This window comes from Saccoglossus kowalevskii, chromosome 14 (assembly GCF_978046115.1).
Source record: "Saccoglossus kowalevskii chromosome 14, keSacKowa6.1, whole genome shotgun sequence".
NCBI lineage: Eukaryota > Metazoa > Hemichordata > Enteropneusta > Harrimaniidae > Saccoglossus > Saccoglossus kowalevskii.
The window spans coordinates 31,486,138-31,511,253 of record NC_140654.1 but is presented as its reverse complement, the minus strand read 5'-3'; the positions used below and the strand labels follow the sequence as shown (position 1 = coordinate 31,511,253).

At 35.4% G+C, this 25,116-nt stretch overlaps 1 protein-coding gene across 1 annotated transcript in view; it reads left to right on the top strand.

Annotated features, from left to right (window-relative positions):
• The window catches only part of LOC102806427 (germinal-center associated nuclear protein-like), a 56,839-nt gene that overhangs the window by 4,666 nt on the left and 27,057 nt on the right, over nt 1-25,116 (top strand). Inside the window, exons 4-19 of the mRNA XM_085508129.1 lie at nt 363-535; nt 2,724-2,847; nt 2,967-3,059; nt 6,203-6,298; nt 11,539-11,684; nt 12,457-12,525; nt 14,971-15,179; nt 16,011-16,217; nt 16,921-17,034; nt 18,585-18,747; nt 19,207-19,356; nt 19,517-19,616; nt 20,727-20,860; nt 21,470-21,681; nt 22,797-22,913; nt 23,227-23,430. Coding sequence (XP_085364255.1) covers nt 363-535; nt 2,724-2,847; nt 2,967-3,059; nt 6,203-6,298; nt 11,539-11,684; nt 12,457-12,525; nt 14,971-15,179; nt 16,011-16,217; nt 16,921-17,034; nt 18,585-18,747; nt 19,207-19,356; nt 19,517-19,616; nt 20,727-20,860; nt 21,470-21,681; nt 22,797-22,913; nt 23,227-23,430 — 2,311 coding nt within the window. The remainder of the gene's footprint in view (nt 1-362; nt 536-2,723; nt 2,848-2,966; nt 3,060-6,202; nt 6,299-11,538; nt 11,685-12,456; nt 12,526-14,970; nt 15,180-16,010; nt 16,218-16,920; nt 17,035-18,584; nt 18,748-19,206; nt 19,357-19,516; nt 19,617-20,726; nt 20,861-21,469; nt 21,682-22,796; nt 22,914-23,226; nt 23,431-25,116) is intronic.

The following is a 25,116-nucleotide window of genomic DNA, read 5'->3' as shown; positions in this document are numbered from 1 at the left end:
ATAGAGTTAACCATGGGGATTTTCGCTCACTGAAAAAAAACGTCTACATACAAAAAAACTAAACACAAATCAACCATTTTATATTGACTAAAATGCACTAGTTCTTAAATTTAGTGTATTTTAAAGACAACACATAATGTTACCTGGAATTGATATTTTAATTAAAACGATTAAATGACAGGTGCAATAAATACTTTCTGGCAGGTCTGTGTCTGTCTGCTTGTACATGTACATAAGTGACAGTTATGTAATGATTGAATGCCAACTTCTAATAAGAATACTGGTTTGTAATTCAAATGGAAATAAAGTAGCTCTAATATATATGTTCATAATTAACCATATTTTCTCATATATACTTTCAGGAGAATTTCGAGGTGATCCTGTTGGAAGTTCTACAGTCATTCGTATTAAAGGTATTCCTTACAGGTTAAACAACAAAGACTTTCTTCATGACTTTTATAAGAAATTTGGAACTGTGAAGCGAGTGTACAGCACACCAAAAAATAATGAAGCAGTTATTCACTTTGTTGATTTAGTAAGTAAAAGAGTTAGACAAAAGTTTTTTTTATAAATAATCCCTGTCAGATGTAGTCCAAAGTGAGGACTTTTGAATTTCATCTTCGACATTGTGACATTTGTTTCAAAATGGCAGCCTGGAAATGCTGCTGATAGCTGTTGCACTGTTGTTGCTATGGTTACTATCAGTTGGTATAGCACATGGAGAAAATTAGAACAGTGATAGTTCTTCATTTGGAAAAATAACATATTAAGATTGGCAGCATGCTATATTTATCCGCCTTTCAACGTAACAGACCTGCATTGACCATGGAAGTGAATTCTAAGCAGTATTTCCAGACTGTTGTGATAGGTCTATGCCATCAAAATGTAGTTTTGCTTCCTACCTTATTAGAAAATGCAAATATGATATTTCTCAGATGGGTTTTTCAAAAGTACAAAAAACATAACCTATAAGAAGTATATCACTGATATTGTTAGTCCTTGTTCGGATGCAGTCCGAAAACGGGGACTTATGTTTTGTCCTCTGTGCATCTGTGCTTCCGTCTGTGCATGCATGCGTGCGTCCTGTATCTTAGAAATGCCTAGACCAATCACAATCAAACTTCACACATACATCATACATGATATTATACATATGTTCATCAATTTGATTCACGATCTGATTCAAAATGGCCAACTGGCGGTCATTTTGTTTTAATGAATATGGTTCTAGTGCCATATATCTTACTTGCTGTGACTGATTATGTTCAAATTTTAAATATTCATTATACATCATGTCATCCTATTAAAAATGGCCGAATGGTGGCCATTTTTGTGCTAAAAAATTATTGAATATCAAGCATTTCTGGCATTTATGAATGGATTTTGTTCAAACTTGGTACATACATGTACATTAGACAGTACGGGTTCCTTATGCACTTTATTTTATTTTTTAGATTGGATTGGATTTAGAACAGTTGATTAGTCGCCATTTTTAGTCCCCGTTCGGACGTAGTCCGAAAACGGGGACTTATGTTTTGCCTTGTGTGCGTCCGTGCGTCCATGCGTCCGTGCGTCCATGATCACCTGTATCTCGAACATGCATGGACCGATTAAGTTCAAACTTCACTCATACATCACACATTATATGGGACATATGCACATGCTTTTTTTTCATGATCCGATTAACGATAGCCGAATAGCCATTTTAAGGCCGAAAATGCATCAAAATCGCACATTTTCACCATTCCGGACCCAGATCTCAGTTATGCATGGACGAATTTTGTTCAAATTTGGTACATACATTAAACATAATAGGACCTTGATGCACGTCATTTTTTTTTTTGGATCGGGTTTGAAATGGCGGACTGGCGGCCATTTTGTTTTAAAGAATTCAGTTCTGGATCCGTATCCAAGACATGTCTGGATTGATCAAGTTCAAACTTCACACACACATGGTGCATCATGTCACAAATAGATATGTGCATTTGTTTAACAATAGCTGAATGATGGCCATTTTAAGGCCGAAAATGCATCAAAATCACGTATTTTCACAATTTCGAAACCGGATCTCAGTCATGCATGGATCGATTTTGTTCAGATTCAGTACAATGTGTTGTACATATGCAGGTGCATTTCGGTCATGATCTGCTTTGAATGTATATGTCACTCAAATATGAATGGAACGGGGACGTGTCATTGACAATGACTTGTTTTTTAATGAATGGGCTTCTAGAGCCATATCTCTGACATGCTTTGACTGACTATGTCAATCATTTAAATGTTTAAAAATCATCATAATAATATTCCTGACATGTTATATTCCAGCTATATTACTATAAACAAAACTATATATCTTAAATTCGATAACTAACTGGGACTGTACCATGCATGGCTTGTTATAAATGTATCATTGTCATATAATTATTTTATAATACAGAGAAATTTTACCCAAGTTTTCTGCTTCAATAGTGTTTTTTAAGTGTGACCTTTTACACACTGAAAATAATTTCAGCTCAGATTTGGAGTTCCTTTTACACCCCTAACCCTAACCTTACCCTTAAGCCCTCCCCAATTTAATTGTATATGCCCCTCCTAAGGACACCTATAGTTATCCAGAGGGGGAAGTTACAATTGGATTGGGTGGCTTGGGGTTTGGGTTAGAGTTAGGGTTAGGGGTATACAAAAAACTTCTTCTTCACTTTCAATATTTGTGAACTATTTAGAAATCTGCTGCCGATGCTAAGAAAAATGGCACTGTACTGGAGAATGGGACCAAGCCTGTAGCTATATTTTTCAGTCGACCTAGGAGCACAGAAAGTACTCACCCCAAAGTATCAGTAAAACCAGGTAAGAAACTGTTTTTTTACTCCCTTGCTTGAAATAACTTAAATGAAATAACTTGAAAAGTGATAAAGAAAAGAAGTCTATTATTTATCCTTAAAATTCTGTGAAATTCTGTTTTTTAGACTTCACTGAAAAGAGAGTGCTAGTGAAAAAAAAAACATCATCCACAGTACCTGTTGTCAAGGAAACCACGGTTCAAAAAGAATCACAGCCAGGTAAGTAATATTACCGTAAAAACTCGATTAATTCGCGGTCTCTATTAATTCGCGCACCCATTGTATTTTCGAACGCTAATTTTTAAATGTATCCTTTTAATTCGCGGCATTCAAAAACATGTTTAAAATTGTATCCTATTAATTCGCGGGCCAGAATAAAGTGGATAACTCAGAATAGATTGCATGAAGACATTAAAAATATACATTTTGTTTGAGTTTTTATGTCATCAGTACTTGGTGTAGCCGCAATCGCAGATGATCTCCGTCATCACAGCCTTTCAGTTAGCAAGCAGTTTAGGTTCGGTAAAGATTGTTCCCACGACACTACAGATGTTGGGCAAGATTATTACTTAGTCGACGCGCGGGGCACGAAAGAAAAAGGTTGCTAAGGTAACGCGCCAGTTCAGTGCATGACTTGGGGTCAAACTTCGGCCAACACACACTTGATGTCAGCATCGCCGCGCAGCAAGTTTTGCAATAAAGGACTTGAAGTTCAATTGCGTCCCAAAATTACGTCGCTAATCACTCAGTTGTCGCAGCGTGTGTTGTGTCATGTCCATGATGCACCCCGTTTTGACTTTGGTTTGCTTTTCCTTCTTAGTGCATGTTTTTGTTCACGTAAAATGCGACCTCTCACTAATGTATTGAAACACTTTGAATTTATACTTTGCATGATTATATTTGGTCAACGCGAAACATTATTTTTTCTAAACATTTTTTGACATCATTTTTATCAACGCAGGGTTATTTTTTCAGACAAGATGAACTTCCTAATATCTGCCATAACATTGCCCGGGCGATGCCTAGAAAAATAAAAAAAGGCAGTGCAGCCAGACGGCTACTTTGTAGCCACGTGCTCATCATTTGTTTGTGTACCTTTGCCATTTCACTGTTTCATTTCAAGTGTAACATGGTGCGTGGTCCTTGACGCAGTGCGTGTTCTCTGCCCGACTATATGCCATGAATATCACTAGCCACGAGTCTCAGAGGCACTAAAAAAACGTCCTGTAATCGTGTTCATTGGAAAACAAAACAAATCACTAATAAATTTATGAAAACAGCTCCTTTTTGAATCGATCTAAAAGTACTCTTTTAATTCGCGCACCAAAAACCAATAATTTCCGTTTTTACGCTATTAATTCGTGCACTTGAAAAAATAATTATTTTTACTACCGCGAATTAATCGAGTTTTTACGGTAGTTTGGGTTTGACCATAGCAAGCTGACTTAATTATCATTTTGTTTACATGGACATGTTTATTGTGTATGCATTAAAGAGTGTTTACAACATGAATCTTGCCTGTTTTGATTTTGTATAATGCAGTCATTTCGTTTGTAACTACAGTTAGCTGGCGTACAAGTGATAATTAAATAAATGCGATTGATTTATTACTATATAGAGGCCACCATCTTGAAAATGGCATGAATCTAAATAAGAGACAAGTTGAGAAATGCGTTTTTCAGATTCCTATGAATCAGGAAAAAAATACCACACTTTCACTCAAAGTATCTGTTGGGGTAATATTAGCCAACCGCTAACAAAATTTGGTCGAATTTGTTGCATGCAAATACCTAATTACACAAAGAACAAAAACCAAAATTGGCACTTCAACTCAGGAGCCAATCCGTGATGGCCTTACAGTTAGATGACAATTTTAAGGTGTTTATTAACCCTCGTTCGAATGCAGTCCGAAAACGGGGACTTATGTTTTGACCTCTGTGCGTCCGTACTTCTGTGGTCGTCCGGACCTGTATCTTAGAAATGCCTGGACCAATCACAATCAAACTTCACACATACATCTTACATGATACTATACATATGTACATCAATTTGTTTCACTATCTGATTCAAGATGGCCGAATGGTGACCATTTTTGTTCTAAAAATCATCAAAATCAAGCATTTCTCGGCTGTTTACAGATGGATTTTGGACATTATACGACCTTGATGCACTTCATTTTGTTTTCAGATAAAATTCAAAATGGCTGACTGATGGCCATTTTGTTTTAATAAATGTGCTTCTAGAGCCATATCTCTGACATGCTTTGACTGACTATGTTCGAATTTTATATATTCATTATACATGTATTCAAAATGGCTGATTTTGTTTTAATTAATGCTGTTCCAGAGCAATATCTCTCAATACTCGTTTGGCGATCAGATACAAATGTCAATCATCATAATCATATTCCTGACATATTTATATTCCAGCTATATTACTATACACAAAACCATATAACTAACTAACTAACTAACGGGGACTGTATCATGCTTGGCTTGTTTGTTATTACATGGACCCAAGGGTTTATCACGATGCATGTTGAAAACCTGACCACATTGTTTTTTAAGGCTGTTTATACATTTTCATTTTCTCTCATTACTAACTACTATTAATTGTTCTAGGAACATCCAACCTAGTGTGCATGTCTTTCTGTCTTTCACAGGACACCTTCAGTGCACTCATGTATATCAAATGGAAACATTCATCTATCCTATAGCACATATAGATCATGAAACCATGTATGATAAAGGAGTTATTACATGACAGCCATATCATATGACGCTGTTTCACTCATGAGCTGGGATTCTTGACAGCCATATCATATGACGCTGTTTCACTCATGAGCTGGGATTCTTGACAGCCATATCATATGACGCTGTTTCACTCATGAGCTGGGATTCTTGACAGCCATATCATATGACGCTGTTTCACTCATGAGCTGGGATTCTTGACAGCCATATCATATGACGCTGTTTCACTCATGAGCTGGGATTCTTGACAGCCATATCATATGACGCTGTTTCACTCATGAGCTGGAAAACCTTATATAGAGACCACCTGCTTTTCTCAAGTCAAACCTATTTGGTTTTGATCAACTCAAATAAATGTGTTTTTGCTGCAGTCATTATTTTCTGGTCAAATGTATGTATTGGTGATCTATAAACAAATAAACCAACCTTCATATAAAGATCACCTGTTTATGAAGACCATTTTGAGTGATGTCCATCAGGTGGTCAATATACACAGATTTGACTGTACCCACATTATAACAGAGATTATTGAGGAGTAACCATAAAATATTCACCGGGAATTAAACCGTTCTGTAAATGCTCTATAGTTTTTAACATCTTTTGTCTTTATAGGTATAGAGAATTTGTCTCATTTTATTGGCAAAACTGCCAAAACAACAAATGAGAAAGTTGAACTTCTTGAGAACAGAGATAAAATACTCCGCCAATGTAAGTTTCTTTACCATGTCTTTCCGTACATGTTACACATTCTGATTTTTAAAGTATATCTATGTTATATTTACATCACAGTGAGTCCTGTAAATTAGAGATAGTGTTGCATAGGGGAGCCTAGTATCCATGTATAGATTTTTGTGAAATAAAATGTACATACTAAATACTTTCTTGAGGACTAAATTTCACAATACAGTAAAATACTTTATTTCAGCTGGAATTAATATTTGCCCCTGGAGGTCTTTCTTCCTATGGGGCCCGTTGTGGGTCCCTTTGTGGATCCGTTCTCGCACGGCGCCGGGTTTGTCTCCGGTCGAAGGACTATCAGGGCGAATTGCGTTCCTGGCAGGCTGGGGTAGATCCGACACAGTCGGAGTGAGCTGTCTCCACTGCGGCCCCTTGGTGGGCAAGCAGGATGAAACACGAAAGCATTGCTCGTATTCAAAACATGTCTCTTCTGGGGAGCCCCCCATTCTCTCTTGCTGATTTGGGGGAGGCCGAGGTTCAGGCTAGTTGCACCTGGTCTCCTCTGGGGCCTCGGGCACTGAATGCCAACGGGGATGCTGGCAGCCAAGCCTCCGATTTCGGGGCAGGGTTTTCGGGGCAGGGCACATGTTGCACCTCCCCCCTACTTTCAGCCAGCCAGGGTTCCTCGTGCGGTAATGCTACAAGGATTTTACCCTTAAGTCCGGTCTCTGCTGTGGGTTTTGACTTCCTTCTTACCGACCCACGGGCGTCTCCAGAGGGAACGGACCCTGTCATGAGACGCACAGTCGAACACGCTCTCTCTCACATAGTTGAAGGGAGACAGTACGCTCGCGTCGGATACAGCCGGTACCTCGGGCGTTTCCTCAGAGTTTCCCATCCGTAACGGCTCGGTGAGCCATGCTGTTGGGGTGATGCGGAGTATCATCAATCCTAGTGATACGACGTAGATACCTCCCCCCCCCTGATCCTAAGGCAACCACTTACGGTTGCTTCAACGCTTATGGGATCACAGGCATCTGGATTCAAAGCAGCCTCATAGGCACGTCTCCCCCTGTCTGGCCGAGTGCTGAGTGGCGCAAACGATGTTGATGGGTGGATGTTGGTCAGCTGTGGAGGAGGTACAGTACTCATTTCGCCCAACCTCCCATAGCTTCTGGATTTCGATCGCTTTTTTTTCGCTCGCTTTGTTTAATTCGACCGGACAATTTATAGTTCATTACCTGTACAAGTGTATAATTTTTGTTTTTATGTTGTTAAAAGAAAAATAAATACAATCAGAAATTTATAGAACGACCGTTAAAAAAATATGGTGGATCACACAGCCATATAAAATTCGTAATAATACGTAGAAATAATGTCCACCATAAACAAGATCAAACCAAACATGTGAAATCAAATACGACACTGACACAGACACAACTAATATGAAATAAAACCATCTATTTTTGGTGGAGAACGAAAAATGTCTACTGTAGAGTACGGTATTCGTCCAGTAACCGTGTGTAGTTATGTAAATCCATCATGGCACCTATAACAATATTAAAGAATATCTGCAGGAACAGTGAGTCTGGAAAAAATGACCAATCGATTGTTATAGAATGACCGTACTGTACAATTTGTCAAACAAATACAATAATTGCAAATGTAATGTTGGGCGGCGCCCATCTTACTTGTCCGAAGTTATCGAAGCTGACATCAATGGAGATTGCGTTTTTTAACTAGGCGGCTGGCAAGCGGACTAACACGTTACATAAACTTGTTGAATTACAATTATGGTTTTTATTTTTGCGTCCAATGTCTCGTTATAAAATAAAGTATTCAAATTTTGCAGGGTATTCCGTTTTGCGAACTCAGGGCGAAATACTTCCATGAGCTATTCGTAGTTCACTTACAGCCAAAACAAAGTCAGCTTGTACATTAAATTGTGAGACACGACAAAACAAATGCTGCCAGTGATAGATTTTGTGAATAAAAGAACAAAATAAACGCAATCAAAGGCGCCGACCACACATGTTGGAAATAAATAGAACGCGTTGCTAAGAGGAATCGCACCTGCATCTCGACGACGTCTTAAAAAAATTGAAAGATAAAAAGGAATCAGTGTCGGGAACCATTGACAATGTTTGCGTGAAAAATCCCACGCGAAAGTTGGTGTTTTTTTGCGTATTTTAAGAATACTCAGTTACATCCCGATAAAGACTTTCCGTTCCCAATAAATAATAATAATAAAAAAAGACTTCCCGTTCCCAACATTATGAAATTCTTTCGTCTTTTCTGGGGGGAAAACCCTGAAAAAAAAAAATTATTAGAAATTTATATTAAGAACAGTTCATAACGAAATGTATTCTGTATGTACCCATAAATTATTTTCATAATTACTGATTACACATGAATATTACAGAAAAAAATAATTTGCTATATTATCTATATTTGTGCTTTTTATTTGTCTTGAATCGTGACTGAAAGGAGCTGGATGAAATTACAAACTATGTAGTGTGTTCGACAACTCATGTATGAACAATAACTTTAATAAATATGATTTTACTTGGTAAAAATATTGTATTTTTCTACATAAAAACAAAAGAATTTCACAATGTCGAAAACGGAAAGTCTTTATTACCATAGTGTTGTTGGTAATAGTTGAAAATGAAACATCCATGTGAACCAGCTCATATGAGGTCGAAGGAGTCTGTTTTCAATAGCCGTCTACATCTAACTGCGTCATCGCTAAGTTTCCTTGGTGGACCAGGAGCTCTGTTCCTTGTTTGCACGATATCATGTTCACACAATCGCAGACATTATTTGTAATGAAATGGCACATTTTCTTGATGTTTTAGCGAGTACTCCGCGGGTATATGGCTTGTTCTCACATTAGCATAATTTTCCTCGAGTTCACTCATCGCTTTCCCACATGCATTTCTCGTTCTTTGCTGCTAACTTTTTTTGCACTCTAATATGTTGTTGTTCTTGTCTTTCTAAACATCAAATTTATTTTTGATTGAAATTCAACGAGATCGTTTGAATTTTGAGTTTGATGAAGATTCAAATTTATCCACTTTTACAGTGATCAATATTGCGTTCAAGTTGAGTTACTAGTAATAACAAGCCTGATTTACATTTTTCTTGCGGTGTTTTTCGTCAATGTATTAATAATAAGTGCTTTGGGAAATAGCATAATTATATTGCGTAAGTGAAAGAGTCTGGTGGGGCTGCCAGTGTGTCACAACACGTTTTATTTATTTCCAACGCGCGTGGTCGGCTCCTCTGATTGCGTTTATTTTGTATTTTTATTTTCGAAATGTATCACTGGCTGCGTTTGTTTTGTTTTATGTTTTCCTCTCTTTAATTTTTCGTCCGGCTGCTGCCAATCCAATAATTCGTCGCCGCATGTACTCAGACAAGCGATAAATCGTCACAGTCATTATACTAGTAGTTTAAGTCCAATTGATTTGCAGAAATTCAGCTATGCGTTGATTATATGTGCAGTTTTGTTTTGCGCACACGAGCAAAAGTTAACCTGATAGATTTTCTGAACTACAGCATTCGTATCACTTATGCAAATTGAGTAAGGGTCATAGTGTGAGTTGCGTTCGCAAATAACAAAGTGTCAAATTATTTTGAGCACCGTTTGGAATAAATTTAGTCAAAATCACACACAGAAACACACACAAATACTAGTACTCAATGCATATCACGATTGATTGACCAGTTATATAGCTGCTTGAACTACGCACACAAGGACGTAAATATGTAAATACAGGTCACAGTCCGACTTGCGTAGCAAACGTTACAATGTGTCAAGTGATTTTGAATCGTCATTAAAACCTAAATTTATTACGAATAAAAACATAAGTTGATAGATACAATGTACGATCATCATTACTCCAGCGGTTAGTTTGCAAGCGGACCATGTTTCTGAAGCCAGCCATAGCAAGAGCGAGCGGACAAATGTGAGCGAGCGAACAAGGGCGAGCAATCAAAAGCGAGCGAGCGAGCGAAAAAAAGCAGTCTGTTTCCAGTCAGAAAGCAGCGAGCAGTCGTAAATTAAGCGATAAGCGTTCGGAATAAAAGCGAGAGGTTGGGCGGAATGAGTACTGTGCCGCTTAAGTCCCACGGGTGGGGTAAAATCTTAAGCAACACTTTCTGCTGGACCAAACGCTACCCAACCGGATCCCAAAGCTTCTTCTCCAGACCCCGGTACCACGAATTTCCGTTTGGCAAACCGGGCAAAGGGGACGGCCACGTTCTATGGGCGTTCTCGTCAGCTCAATCTGAGACGATCCATCACATTATTGTGCGCGCCCAGGACTCAGAGGCAGAATGCACCAGCCTCCTAGACCAGGCGACACATTTACTGGTGGGCCACCGCACATCTACGTGCGACATCCCTTAGTGTCACCTGGCTCTCTTGCCCAGGGCTACTACTGTGCAATGAGACGTGGTCTTAGACGTGTGTGTTTTCGCCAGCAAACTGAGTCAGGGGGTACGTCCCCACCTCAGTGACGCAGACTGGACATCTTCCACCCTCTTTGTTCGGGGAGCTTTGGAGTGCAATGAACCAGATGGTTCAGATCGAATCCGCTAGCCAGTTGGCCCTGCCAAGGGTAAACGGAGGGCACCCCAAGCACAGAAAACACAACGCCCTAAGGCGCCGTCCGCTAGCCAGAGTCAGCCAGGAGGCAAGCGCTCATACCCTTCCACAGGAGGGAAGAGTAGCAGCACGCCCCCAGGTGGTGGCTCCTCACCCTCCTCGGGCGGTCGTGATAAGCAGAATAATTTAAAAAAACCTGCACTCAGATTGCCAAAACATGTAAAAAAATACACCGAAAACATGTCCAAATTAGCCAACCAGTGATTCAACATGGCTGCACAATTTATTCCCATACATGCTAATAAACTATGATGTCATGGTAAATTATTTTTTGATGAATTATGAACTACTTGTCATTAGATTTAAGGGGTTATGTTTAGTGCATGACACAGAAATGAAATAAACAATGCATCGTCTATATTCTGTGTTCCATACCTTCCCAACCCTAATGCGAAACACAAGACAATTGTAAAAGTTAAATTGATAATATTATTTTATTTATAAATAGTTGATAGAAACTGTACATTGATTATGACTGATTTATTCAACAAGGAAGTATTTAGTATGTACTGATTTTATTGTCAAGATTTAATTTTGAGAGATTATTTCTCGTTCCAATTCTACACTAATGGTACAAGCATTCATGTAAACTTTGTAGATCGTAAGAAAACGACTGATCTGAAGTGTTCCAAAGTGACAATTGGTACATGTCTTGATATGTGTCCAGAAAAGGAACGCTATATGAGACAAGATCGAAGACATTTGAGTATCTTTGAGATATTACCTGGTACTGAACATAACAAGGTCAGTTGTTATTATCATGCAACTTTAATTCGATATAGCCATTGGATATTTTGCATTATCACACCTAAATGGCAGCAATTTGATCTGTCTCATAGATTAAAACTCCAAAAACACCATCTAAACAAATCTTGTTTAGTCACAACGCCTTTTCTATTTCACCTGGTTTCTTTGCAAGTTTGCTCTTGATTACATTTTTTAATTTAGTAAACAAATTATATCTGTATCCGAAATCTTAAATATGCTACCATCCCCTCTCCTGAGATGGTGCATACTGGAGAATCTATGGAAAGTACTTAAAATGTCAATTTTTGTTGAACATCAATAAAATAGAAACATATTTGTACTAGGAAAAATAGGTTCTCCTATTTCTGACCTTAATAAACTTGTTCAAGAATTATTCACGGAATCTCAGAACAGAAATTTAAGTTCCACTCTTTTAATCTCATATTTTAGGGTTCTGAATCAATTACTGTGACTGTCACTCAAGTAATTACTATTATAAATAGTACTAGATGCACAATAATATTAACTAACTGGTATTATACATATACACTAAGTATGCACTCAATAAGTATGCATCACACCAATCTCTGCATTTCTTGTAATAACCTTGTAATAACAATAGAACTCATTGGTTCCTTGCCAAGTGTGTGAACTTAAAAACACAGTAAAATTCCTCAAAATATTAAAATAATAAAATTAAATGCCAGTGAAAATAAATGTTTTCACAGTACTGATATCTGAAAGTTATTCTTTGACTTCTTTGTTATAGCATGGTGAAGTTCCTCATGTTGACCACATTAGAGCCATTAAAGAATACAGTCGCTCCTCAGCAGATCAGGTAATTTATTATGATCTCTATAGCAAAACTAAAATTTATTATTGCCAGACTTAAGTATGTAATAGAGTGTACCCACTATGTACTATACTTCTGACATCTCTATATAAGACAAAGCAGGCTTTCTTTAGAGGCATGATAATGAAGCTCAAATCAGCAAGTGTCTTCATAGAAGATCTTTAGTAGCTCCCCTGTCAACTTTCTTGAGTGGAGCTTATTATATGAGTGATAATCCGTTGTCCAGTGTGGTCCGTTGTTGTCCGTTGTCGTGCACGTCAACTTTTTCACTTTTTCAACTTCTTGAGAATTACAAGCCTGACTACTCTGATACTTTTGTGTATATGTACCATAAACAGACCATGCTTGGATTTGTTCATTTCATGATGACATCTTCAATTATCTAATTTTGATGAATATTTTTTTTTTCGTTTTTTTTACTGATATCTTACTAGTTTATTCATTTTTATGGTTCGTTTTGCACATGTCAACTAAAGTCAGTCTTAGTACATCATAGTACCGTATTTATCAAATACACTGCCCATAGGTGAAGTTTCTGCAGGTAGGCCATGATTTGGTAGCAAAAAATCATTGTTAATTAATTTATGACTCACAAATTTTTTTAATACTGCAACATGTCATTCTCCATTACAGCAATTTGATATTTACCATTACAGCAATTTGATATTTTCCATTACAGCAATTTGACATTTACCATTACAGCAATTTGACATTTGTCATTACAGCAATTTGACATTTTCCATTACTGCAGTTTGACAGTTTTCATTACAGCAATTTGATATTTACCATTACAGCAATTTGATATTTTCCATTACAGCAATTTGACATTTTCCATTACTGCAATTTGACATTTACCATTACAGCAATTTGACATTTTCCATTACTGCAATTTGACATTTTCCATTGCAGCAATTTGACATTTTCCATTACTGCAATTTGACATTTTCCATTACTGCAATTTGACATTTTCCATTACTGCAATTTGACATTTTCCATTACTGCCATTCGACATTTTCCATTATAGCAATTTGACATTTTCCATTACTGCAATTTGACATTTTCCATTACTGCAATTTGACATTTGTATTACAGCAATTTGACATTTTTCATTACAGCAATTTGACATTTTCCATTACAGCAATTTGACATTTTCCATTACTGCAATTTGACATTTTTCATTACAGCAATTTGACATTTTTCATTACAGCAATTTGACATTTTCCATTACTGCAATTTGACATTTTTCATTACAGCAATTTGACATTTTCCATTACTGCAATTTGACATTTTTCATTACAGCAATTTGACATTTTTCATTACAGCAATTTGACATTTTTCATTACAGCAATTTGACATTTTTCATCACAGCAATTTAACATTTTTCATTACTGCAATTTGACATTTTTCATTATAGCAATTTGACATTTTTGGTAGTAAGAAATGAAAATTATGTTATAAAATTTCACCATTTCAAAAATTTAGCCAATTCTTGGTCACAACTTAACCAGTTGTATCAATTATTCCTTTGCGAGCAAGTTTTTTCAATAGCTTTGCTATGTTTTAATTTATTAGTGACAAATTATATCTGTATCTTAAATCTTAAATATGCTACCCCCCCCCTCTCCTGAGGTGGTGCATACTGGAGAAGCTATTTAAAGTACTTCAAATGTTAATTTTTGTTGAACATCAATAAAATAGAAACATATTTGTACTAGGAAAAATAAATTCTCCTATTTTTGGCCTTAATAAACTTATTCAAGAATTATTCACGGAATCTCAGAACAAATTTAAGTTCCTCTCTTTTAATCTCATATTTTAGGGTTTCCATTACTGTAATTTGACATTTGTATTATAGCAATTTGACATTTTCCATTACTGCAATTTGACATTTGCATTACAGCAATTTGAAATTTTTCATTACACCAATTTAACATTTTTCATTATAGCAATTTGACATTTTTCATTACAGCAATTTGACATTTTCATTACAGCAGTTCGACATTTTTCATTACAGCAATTTGACATTTTTCATTACAGCAATTTGACATTTTCCATTACTGCAATTTGACATTTGCATTACAGCAATTTGACATTTTTCATTACAGCAATTTGACATTTTTCATTACAGCAATTTGACATTTTTCATCACAGCAATTTGACATTTTCCATTACTGCAATTTGACATTTTCCATTACTGCAATTTGACATTTTCCATTACTGCAATTTGACATTTTCCATTACTGCAATTTGACATTTGCATTACTGCAATTTGACATTTTTCATTACAGCAATTTGACATTTTGCATTACAGCAATTTGACATTTTGCATTACAGCAATTTGACATTTTCCATTACAGCAATTTGACATTTTCTATTACTGCAACATAAAATTTTCTTTTACTCCAACATGTCATTTTCTGTTCAATTCAGGATGCAGCATTGCCTCATGAATTGCGACCAGGGCCAGTATTGTTGAAGACAATGGATTACATACTTCATTTCATATTGGACAACAGCAATGACAAATGGGCCGAATGGTATGATTTTATATGGAATAGAACAAGAGGTATTCGCAAGGATATCACACAACAAAATCTGACAGATAAGACTGCTGTGACACTGGTTGAGAAATGTGCAAGGTTTGTTTTGACTGATTAAACTAAGATCAGTTTTTTTAAAAATATTATGAGGTCATTACGAGGATACTGCAAAGTATGCACGAAGACAGTACAGCAGGAATATCGACCGACAGAGCGGAGGTTGATGCGACCGCGAACTGTCTGAGTGCATACTTTGCAGTATCTTTGTAATAACTTTATTATTATAGATATTTCCCTCCCAGGAATACATTTAGAACAGATTAAGCGAACTTCTTTGTGTTGAGTCCGGTCAAACCCTGGTGGCAGCCATGTTTGTTTTTTATTATAATTAGAGAACGCTTACACACGTAATCTTTCCATATTTGGAATTCGCATGTCCTAGGATGAGGATGAAAATACCAAGTGCAATACCGCACAATTATGGCATGCTGTAACTTATGGCGTTACGGTGACAGATGTATAATAAATTTTATTATTGTGATTTCATTTGTTTTATTTTAATTTATAAGTTATTTTCTGGTATTTCTGTTTTTGGTGATTGTGAAAACTGTGACCGTAGTTAAAATGATATAAAAATTTACGCACATAATAAAATACTACAAAATGTAAATAAAATATATGATTAAAAAAAGTTCATGCTGTTCAATACATCAGATTTCAACCAGCTTGTTCTGTTATACAACATCAGAGATTGTATTATATTTTGATATGTAAGACTTTATTACCAAATTGAAACTTTGCAAAATGTCTGCCCAAACTAATACTATTCTGAAAATGACACAAAATTAGGGGTTTCAAGTTCACACAGATACACCAATACAAAATCATGTGTACCAAAGGCTGATGTTTATTTATTTTTTTTATTTTCAGATTTCACATTTTTTGCTCGCATCGATTATGTGAAGAAATCCTTGGTGTCTTTGATCCTAAGATTAATAGTGAGAATTTAACCAAATGTTTGCAGAGTTTGGAACATCTTTATGTTGATTTGAAAAACGATAATATTTTCTGTGAAAATGAAGCAGAGTTTAGAGCCTATGATATCTTGTTGAATCTGAATGAAGGTGATATTCTAAGGTGAGATATTACTTGTAATACACCAGTCCTATAAATCTAGCTCTGGAACATTTTTGTGACACCAACATGACGTAAATGGGTTATGGCATTATCTTTCAAAATGACTACGATGTGTTTTGTTGTGTAATCGTTTATATGGAACATGATAAAATTTCTAGAAAACATAATCATTATAATGACACTGCGAGAACAGCCTTGTCACGTATCTACGTTATAAAATCTATTTGTTGCTGAATGATGCAACATATAGGACAGATGTATGACAGTGATGTTGTAATGAAATATTTGTCTCAGGTGACAGTCCCTGACATTAAATTTTACTATTGTCTCTCCTGACATTTTTTGTCCCTATTTGTGTGTATAGGGCAGTGTGGTTGCACAACAATTTATCATCTTCATAATGACTTTATAGCGTGTTAATATACTATTATGGCATCAACCAAGCACATGTGTCCTTCAACCAATTTTCCCACAAAATTGCTTTCCTATGTAAATGATTCTTGACAGTGGCTTTGGCATCTCCTGGTAGGATTTGAACATGTGACCTACAGATCTTGAGTCTGATGCATCTAATGCCATCTATCAGACATATGTACACTCCACCACAATAAAAGGGGGTAAAACAGTATATACCTGTTGGCCAGTATCTCTAGTATAAAGATGTATTGATGTCTACTGTTTTTTTTTGTCTTGTGTTATCTAGAAAAGTACAGCTGTATCGTGAGGAAGTTAGAGAATCTATTGATGTGAAACAAGCTGTGAATGCATTCTATGCTGTCAACAGTAATAACTTTGTCAAATTCTTTAAAATTGTTAGGTAAGTCAACTTTATATTTGCTTGAATCAGTGAAACTCATCAAATGGTTTAATATTATACCAAGCTGTTACACTAGTCTAACCACTAACAATAGTGTGTAGCATTTAAATAAATATCAACTTGAAAATGTTTTTATGGTTTTCTACAATGGCTGCAATGAATATTGTTCTTGTTGATCACCAAGATGCATGACTTCTTTCTAATGCACATTTCCTAAATTGTCATGGTATGAAAATTCTCAATCACATTTTAAAGTTGTATTGTCAGCAAAATTGTTGTTTAAAACATTTGAAGAGTATTAGTAAATATAACAGTTATGGCATTCAGCAGATATATATGTCATAAGTTGACTGAACACTACTGAGTAATAGATTTGGTTTTCAGCATCTTGTGTCGTCAAGGCAACAAATCATTTCTCTGAATCTACAATGAAGATGGACTATATTATAAAATTATGTGAAGCATTTTCTACATCAAACTTTTTGAGTATTTCCTGTATAGCCTTTCCTTCCATTTATAGGACGACTATTTTTCTCATTACCATAATGTCTGAGTAAAATTTCAACATCCAACATTATTATTTACTAACTGTAACCTTTTAAGAAGACAATAATAACTATTAATTAGCACGTGGGATCTAATAATTATGCAAATTTATTTGATTTGATTCTATTTGACCTCTTGACCGTACATGTATCTGCAGTTCAATGTAAATACCACAAAATAACTCTGTAATAAGACTAACTCCATCAGATAACATACCAGGTAGTATGAATGAAATGTTGACAGTTGTAATGAACTTAATAGTTCAGTCAATGCAGCTGTATTCAGTTTTCGATGCTGATCTTCAAAGTTGATGGCTTTTGCTGGTCACTACTACATGTATGTGCAAAAATATTTTCTGAAGATATTCATTAAGATGACAAATACACGTCTTTCTCACTTGTATGAAAGCATGAGAAAGCAATTACAGCCTTTCTCAGGGTCCAATCGAGTCTGGGGATTGAGTACAAAATGAACACTCGGGATCAGTGCACATGTGGCGTGTTCAATTATGCAAATTTTTGAATTTCTCACTAACCGAGCTTGGTGGTAAACTCAGTAAGCAATAATTTAGCTGAACCTTTCTTTTCAGCACCTGTTAAAAATGATATACAATAATAAGGTTATTAACAAAATACTGAAATTTATGTTCTCATACATCCTCGGTTTAATAGTTGTGTTTAGTGTGCACCTGATTCAGAATTAAAAACAGCAATGTACGAAGGGATTTATTGTAGCTAGAACAATAACAACATTATTGATAAATATGTCGAGTTTCTGGTATAATTTGTGACATTCCGGTGAATATCGTAACATTCAAATTCCATTTTTGGCCTAATTAGTTACTGAAATTGAAAGGACTTTCAAGTTTTGTCAACAATACAGCTATACGATGTACTGTATGATGAAATGGAATTGTACCGGTATTAAACAGCTTTACGATGTACTGTATGATGAAATGGAATTGTACCGGTATTAATTCTTTATTATTTTTGTATTTATTGCAGACAAACCAAATATCTGAATGCCTGCATTTTGCATCGATATTTCACACAGATACGAACCCGAGCATTGGCAATTATGAATCGATCTTACAGTGTACCAAACCATCCAACACAATATCCACTTCAAGATTTGCTTCGAATACTAGCTTTTCAGGATAATGAGGAGGTGTGTAGTGTTTATTTCTTTCTGTCGTTACTCTTTGATAAAGTTACATTCACATTCTGCCCATTTGTGCGGTACTATCTTCTGGCCACAATGTACATCACAAAATGAAATGAAACTTTAAGTGATCTCATTTCTTTCTCCCAAAGATTGGCACAACATTTTGAAAATTTTTATGCTAACTAAACCAATCTTTTCTGCACATTTTTCTTATAATTCTTCAATATTTCTGGAAATTAATCCTAATTTTGGAGCAAACAGTCAAAATTTGAGTAAATTTTAAATTTTTACTCAATAAATTTGTCTTTTTTCGTCCCAAACTTTTGAAGGAAATTTGTGATAAAAAGAGGAAACTTTTACAACAGTAATACAAGAAATGATTGTTGTCGTTTTTTATGTGTCACGATTTATAGGTCACTTATTCTCTGTATTATTCTCTTTCATGATTTTCTTTGTGTTTAGGCCACAGAATTTTGTGAGGAACATGGATTGGCTGTCAGCAATGGATGTGTTCAGTTTGATAGGTCTACATTTATCCATCCTGAGATTTCAATCACAGCCAAAAGGTCACTTTTTATTATAGAAAGTAAAAATACATCCTGCATTGGTGAGGTAAGATACTGCCCTCAGTGCAGTATTTATTGTAGGTCTGAGATTTCAATCATTGCCAAACGATGACTTTTTATCATAGAATGTAAAAATACATTTCACATTGGTGAGGTCTGACACTGCCCTCAGTGATAATTTATACATTTATATTCTTACATGGCAGGTAGTAAATGGTGGACCACTATCTGATTATGAATTACATAGACCAGTGTCTAGCTTTGATTCTAATGATAGATATATTGGTGATAATACTACGTCTAAAGGTACGAATTACTAATTGTATTGTTAAATGTATTGTTAAAAATGAATCACTGTGTTGGAGTTCTTAAAAATTACACCCAGATGTGCCTCTATTGGAGATGCTATAGATGCAGCTCATGAAATCACTAAATGTGTGATTACATTCAGAAACGTTCTTGACTCTTACAGTGGGTGCCAAAATAAACTGATCATGAAAACTGTCAGTAAATTTGCTGGTGCTGTTTGTTTTGACTTCACCTTCAATGTTTGAAATGTTTGATAGGGAGCTCAAATCTGAAATTAATTTGTATGTTTATGATCAAATAATAATTCACCTGGTTCACATGTAGAACATTCATAGGATTCGATTATTTGTAGTTTCGTATATCACTCAATTCTTTCACTAAAAATGTGACTTTATTTTGAATTCAAATTCTTTTTTCTACTCGCGTGTTTGAATTTAATCGGTTTTCACTCTAGTTTGTAGTCCTGTTTATAATATGTCATCTAAAGTTGTCTACCAGAATCCTGTGATGTCTTGGCAAAGCTCACATGTGGATCTATTGACTGGATAGAGCAACCGTGCTGTTACTCAGATTGATCAGTTTACTGTCCTTGTTTGTATACTGAATTTGGAAATCTAATTTGTGTGTGACTTTGTGACATTCTTTGATAAAAGACACAATTTTGGTATAACTCAAACCCATTAAAACAACATCTCATAATATTCAGCCAACATGTGTGTTCCTACTTTCCTTCTCAACTTGACGTACATGTATGTGTTACAATGGTAAAATAGGAAATTTAAAATCGAGTGTATATTGCATATGATTTTCATGTACTTTGTTGAAGTGTTGACTAAAAGCCCTTGTAAAAATAGTTGTATCCAAAAGTCGCAACTTTGCTTGGAATATTGGTTTGTTCCTAGGGAGATAGCCTTTTTCATGATCAGTTTGTTTTAGCGCCCACTGTAAGTCTAGATCTCATCTCATTTCTGACTTTTTCATGGACCAATTGTTGATATCAATTAATATCTATACATATCCTGCAATTTGTGTCACTAGAACTGCTTGAAGTACAAGGATATAAAATTTTAAAATAAAGTTAACTCAATACTAAATGTATGTATCTAGTTTCAGACATTGTTTCACAAGAGAAGACAGCAATTGATGTTAAACCACAGCCAAGTTCACCAGTGTACATACCTCCTGTACCTCCTGTACCAGTAATGGTACCACCTACTCTAGATATGATATGCTCAGATGAGGTAATTAGTACATATAGGTCTAAAAGCTAGTAATCAGTTGGACAATATTATAAATTAGAAACAGTGATTATTATAACTGATTATTAGTAACTATTAATAGTAACTGTGATACCTGTATATATTTGTTTTAACCACGGCAATATTCTGTGGTGTTCAGTCTATGCCAGGCGTTATTTTGTCAAATCTGATGTGATTGGTCAAAAGTACGCAAAGTATGTTTAATATTGCGTGAAGCAGTATTGATATTTTTTCTTACACTCAATATCAATACATCAATGTCACAAAAGTCAGGCATATATATTTACCACTTGTTAACAGGAGGAATAATATTGGATCCTCATGGTTTGGGTGAAATTCAGGAATTTTTTTTTTTTGAGAATAAAGATCACATTTTGTATGTTTAGATTATAAAGATGACATCACAATTGAAATAATTTTGCTTTTTTGCTTTGATACTTGGTGTATATGTACCTTGTGTGAATCTCTCCCAGCAATTTTAACCTATATCTGGTGAAGTCAATGTGAAAGTACCAGTACATAGGGCTAGAAGGATTAGGCTAGAGGGAGTTCAAGACAAATTAGATATTTGCATTTTATTTCTGTCTGTAGGTTATCAAGAATATTGCCAGAGAACTGTTCTTAGATGTAATCAATGAAAGCGCTTTGCAAATCAGCCAAGCATATGTCTCTAGTGTTCATTTATTTATAAATGTGTCCAATATTGCCATGGAAACCATTTTAGAGGAAGTTAGCTATGATATGACCAAAGATATGATAGTAGATGCGATAAGGGTTGAAGAACTGCAAGAGGAACAAAAAAGGTACAGTATGTCAAACTGGAGACTGTTTGGGGCAGGAAGCCATCACTTCAAAAAAGGTACAGTATGTCAAACTGACGACTGTTTGGGGCAGGAAGCCATCACTTCAAAAAAGGTACAGTATGTCAAACTGGAGACTGTTTGGGGCAGGAAGCCATCACTTCAAAAAAGGTACAGTATGTCAAACTGGAGACTGTTTGGGGCAGGAAGCCATCACTTCAAAATGCCTGCAATTTGAATATGATTATATTTAAACGCTGCAAAGAGCAATTACTGTAAAATACTTTATTTTAGCTGGAATGAATCATTCCTTCAGTGAAAATAGCAAAAATTTATTCCAAGTGAAAATAAAGTATTTTACAGTACTTTGTTGTTGATATTCTGATGATAGCAATGACTATTGGCCACTTGTTACTCAGACCATGTCATTGACAATCAGTTATTTTTAGAAACTTAAGCTATAATTCTGGGTTGAAAAATGATGTGTGGTGGTAGATGAGTGGGTAGATTGGTACAATCTGATTACAGTAAGATTGTAGTGTGGTGGTAGATAAGTGGGTAGGTTGGTACAATCTGATTACAGTAAGATTGTAGTGTGTTCTTTCATCAGACTTATAGGAGATCTTATTCAATGATATCACTGATTAATTTACTCTACCAATCAAAATTTTGAGTTCACTTACTTTAACCTATAATGAGAGTGTGTCTATGACTGAAAGATCTCAAAGTTTATATCCTGTCATTTATAAGCTTTTTTGCCTTGCATGTTTCTTGCATATCATTGTCTGTTGTCTCTTGAAGATATTTTAACATGTGTGGACATATCTGTGAAATAGCTGCATAAAGATGCATGAGTCTTACCAAAATATTGTTTAAGACACAACTGCAAGGGCAAAGTAACGTTACATAAGTCACATAGTGTAATGTGAAAACTAACTGTCACCATTTTGTCGAAATCAATTTTGTGATGCGGACCATAGAACATTGTGATGTAGGATACCAACTGTTATGGGTAATCTCACATCAATGCTATAAAAATAAAAATCAGAGAAATAAGATAGATAGTTACAGCTATTGCCAGTTTAATGTAAACTCACATACATGATATCTGTTCACAGGATAACTGCTGCTGAATATGAAAGAAGTAAAAATGATTCAATTCAAGACATATTTCACGAAATGATAGACGAAACAGTACACGACCAGTGTCGGGACTTAAGTCTTAGGCAAATGAGGTATTTTTTATTCAAATGACTTCAAATATACAAAATATTATGATATTTCAGCATTTACCTAATGTTGGTCAAAATTCCAAAAGACATTTAGTATTTTTCATCATGACTGTTTATGAGTTTGTAAAATATTTAACATTCATTGCATATTCTGCTTTTTATCAAACTTATTGAACACTGGGGGTGCTGTTCAACTATGTTAATCCAATGTCAGACTATTGCGATAATCCAAGGATCCAACATTCTCTTTTGCTGTATTTTTATAATAATGTCATGAACTATGGTGATCAGTAACTTTGTACTATTATGATTTCAGAGATGTTAAAGAATCCTTGAAGAATGAAAGCATAGAAAGAGTTGGTACTTCTCTTATTGTGGATCTTGTTGATGATTGTGTAAGCAAAGAATGTCAAGCTATCAGTCATAAAACACTTCAAGAAGAAGAAACTCTCCGAGATCTGAAACTCTCTAGTATTTCAGACACTGTGCAGAGAAGGATTCGAGGAAGATTCTTTAAAAGGTAGGCTTAATTTGATTCAATATTCATAATTTGTTGCTAATATTTGTACTTTATAGCAACATTGTTGCCAGAACATAGCATGTGAATTAACTGCTGTCACATTTTAAGACCAAAAGAAAAAGAGTTGAACAGTGAAATGTGCACATGCTCAGTTCTGATGACAATGTTGCTTTGAATGTAAGAAACAGTGGATTGTCCAATTATGCTGGATTACAAGCTAATACATACAATCATGTAACCAAAAATATGTTCTGGTCTCTGTCATGTGTCAACACACTGATTTTGGATCCTGTGACTGTCATATTGACTTAATGGTGAAAGCATTTTAAATTTAACAATACTAAATAGACTCATAAATATGGCATAAACAAATATGTATATTATTATTACCATAAAATCTGTATTAGATGCTTCATCCCTAAGTCACACCCATTCTATTTGAACAATTGAAAACCAAATGTCTAAATGTTCTAATAGAAGCCACATTCCTTCTGTTGTATTGTACCATTAGATAGAAGCCACATTCATTCTGTTGTATTGTACCATTAGATAGAAGCCACATTCCTTCTGTTGTATTGTACCATTAGATAGAAGCCACATTCCTTCTGTTGTATTGTACCATTAGATAGAAGCCACATTCCCTCTGTTGTATTGTACCATTAGATAGAAGCCACATTCCCTCTGTTGTATTGTACCATTAGATAGAAGCCACATTCCTTCTGTTGTATTGTACCATTAGATAGAAGCCACATTCCTTCTGTTGTATTGTACCATTAGATAGAAGCCACATTCCTTCTGTTGTATTGTACCATTAGATAGAAGCCACATTCCTTCTGTTGTATTGTACCATTAGATAGAAGCCACATTCCTTCTGTTGTATTGTACCATTAGATAGAAGCCACATTCCTTCTGTTGTATTGTACCATTAGATAGAAGCCACATTCCTTCTATTGTATTGTACCATTAGATAGAAGCCACATTCCTTCTGTTGTATTGTACCATTAGATAGAAGCCACATTCCTTCTGTTGTATTGTACCATTAGATAGAAGCCACATTCCTTCTGTTGTATTGTACCATTAGATAGAAGCCACATTCCTTCTGTTGTATTGTACCATTAGATAGAAGCCACATTCCTTCTGTTGTATTGTACCATTAGATAGAAGCCACATTCCTTCTGTTGTATTGTACCATTAGATAGAAGCCACATTCCTTCTGTTGTATTGTACCATTAGATAGAAGCCACATTCCTTCTGTTGTATTGTACCATTAGATAGAAGCCACATTCCTTCTGTTGTATTGTACCATTAGATAGAAGCCACATTCCCTCTGTTGTATTGTACCATTAGATAGAAGCCACATTCCCTCTGTTGTATTGTACCATTAGAGAGAAGCCACATTCCCTCTGTTGTATTGTACCATTAGAGAGAAGCCACATTCCTTCTGTTGTATTGTACCATTAGATAGAAGCCACATTCCTTCTGTTGTATTGTACCATTAGATAGAAGCCACATTCCTTCTGTTGTATTGTACCATTAGATAGAAGCCACATTCCTTCTGTTGTATTGTACCATTAGATAGAAGCCACATTCCTTCTGTTGTATTGTACCATTAGATAGAAGCCACATTCCTTCTGTTGTATTGTACCATTAGATAGAAGCCACATTCCTTCTGTTGTATTGTACCAT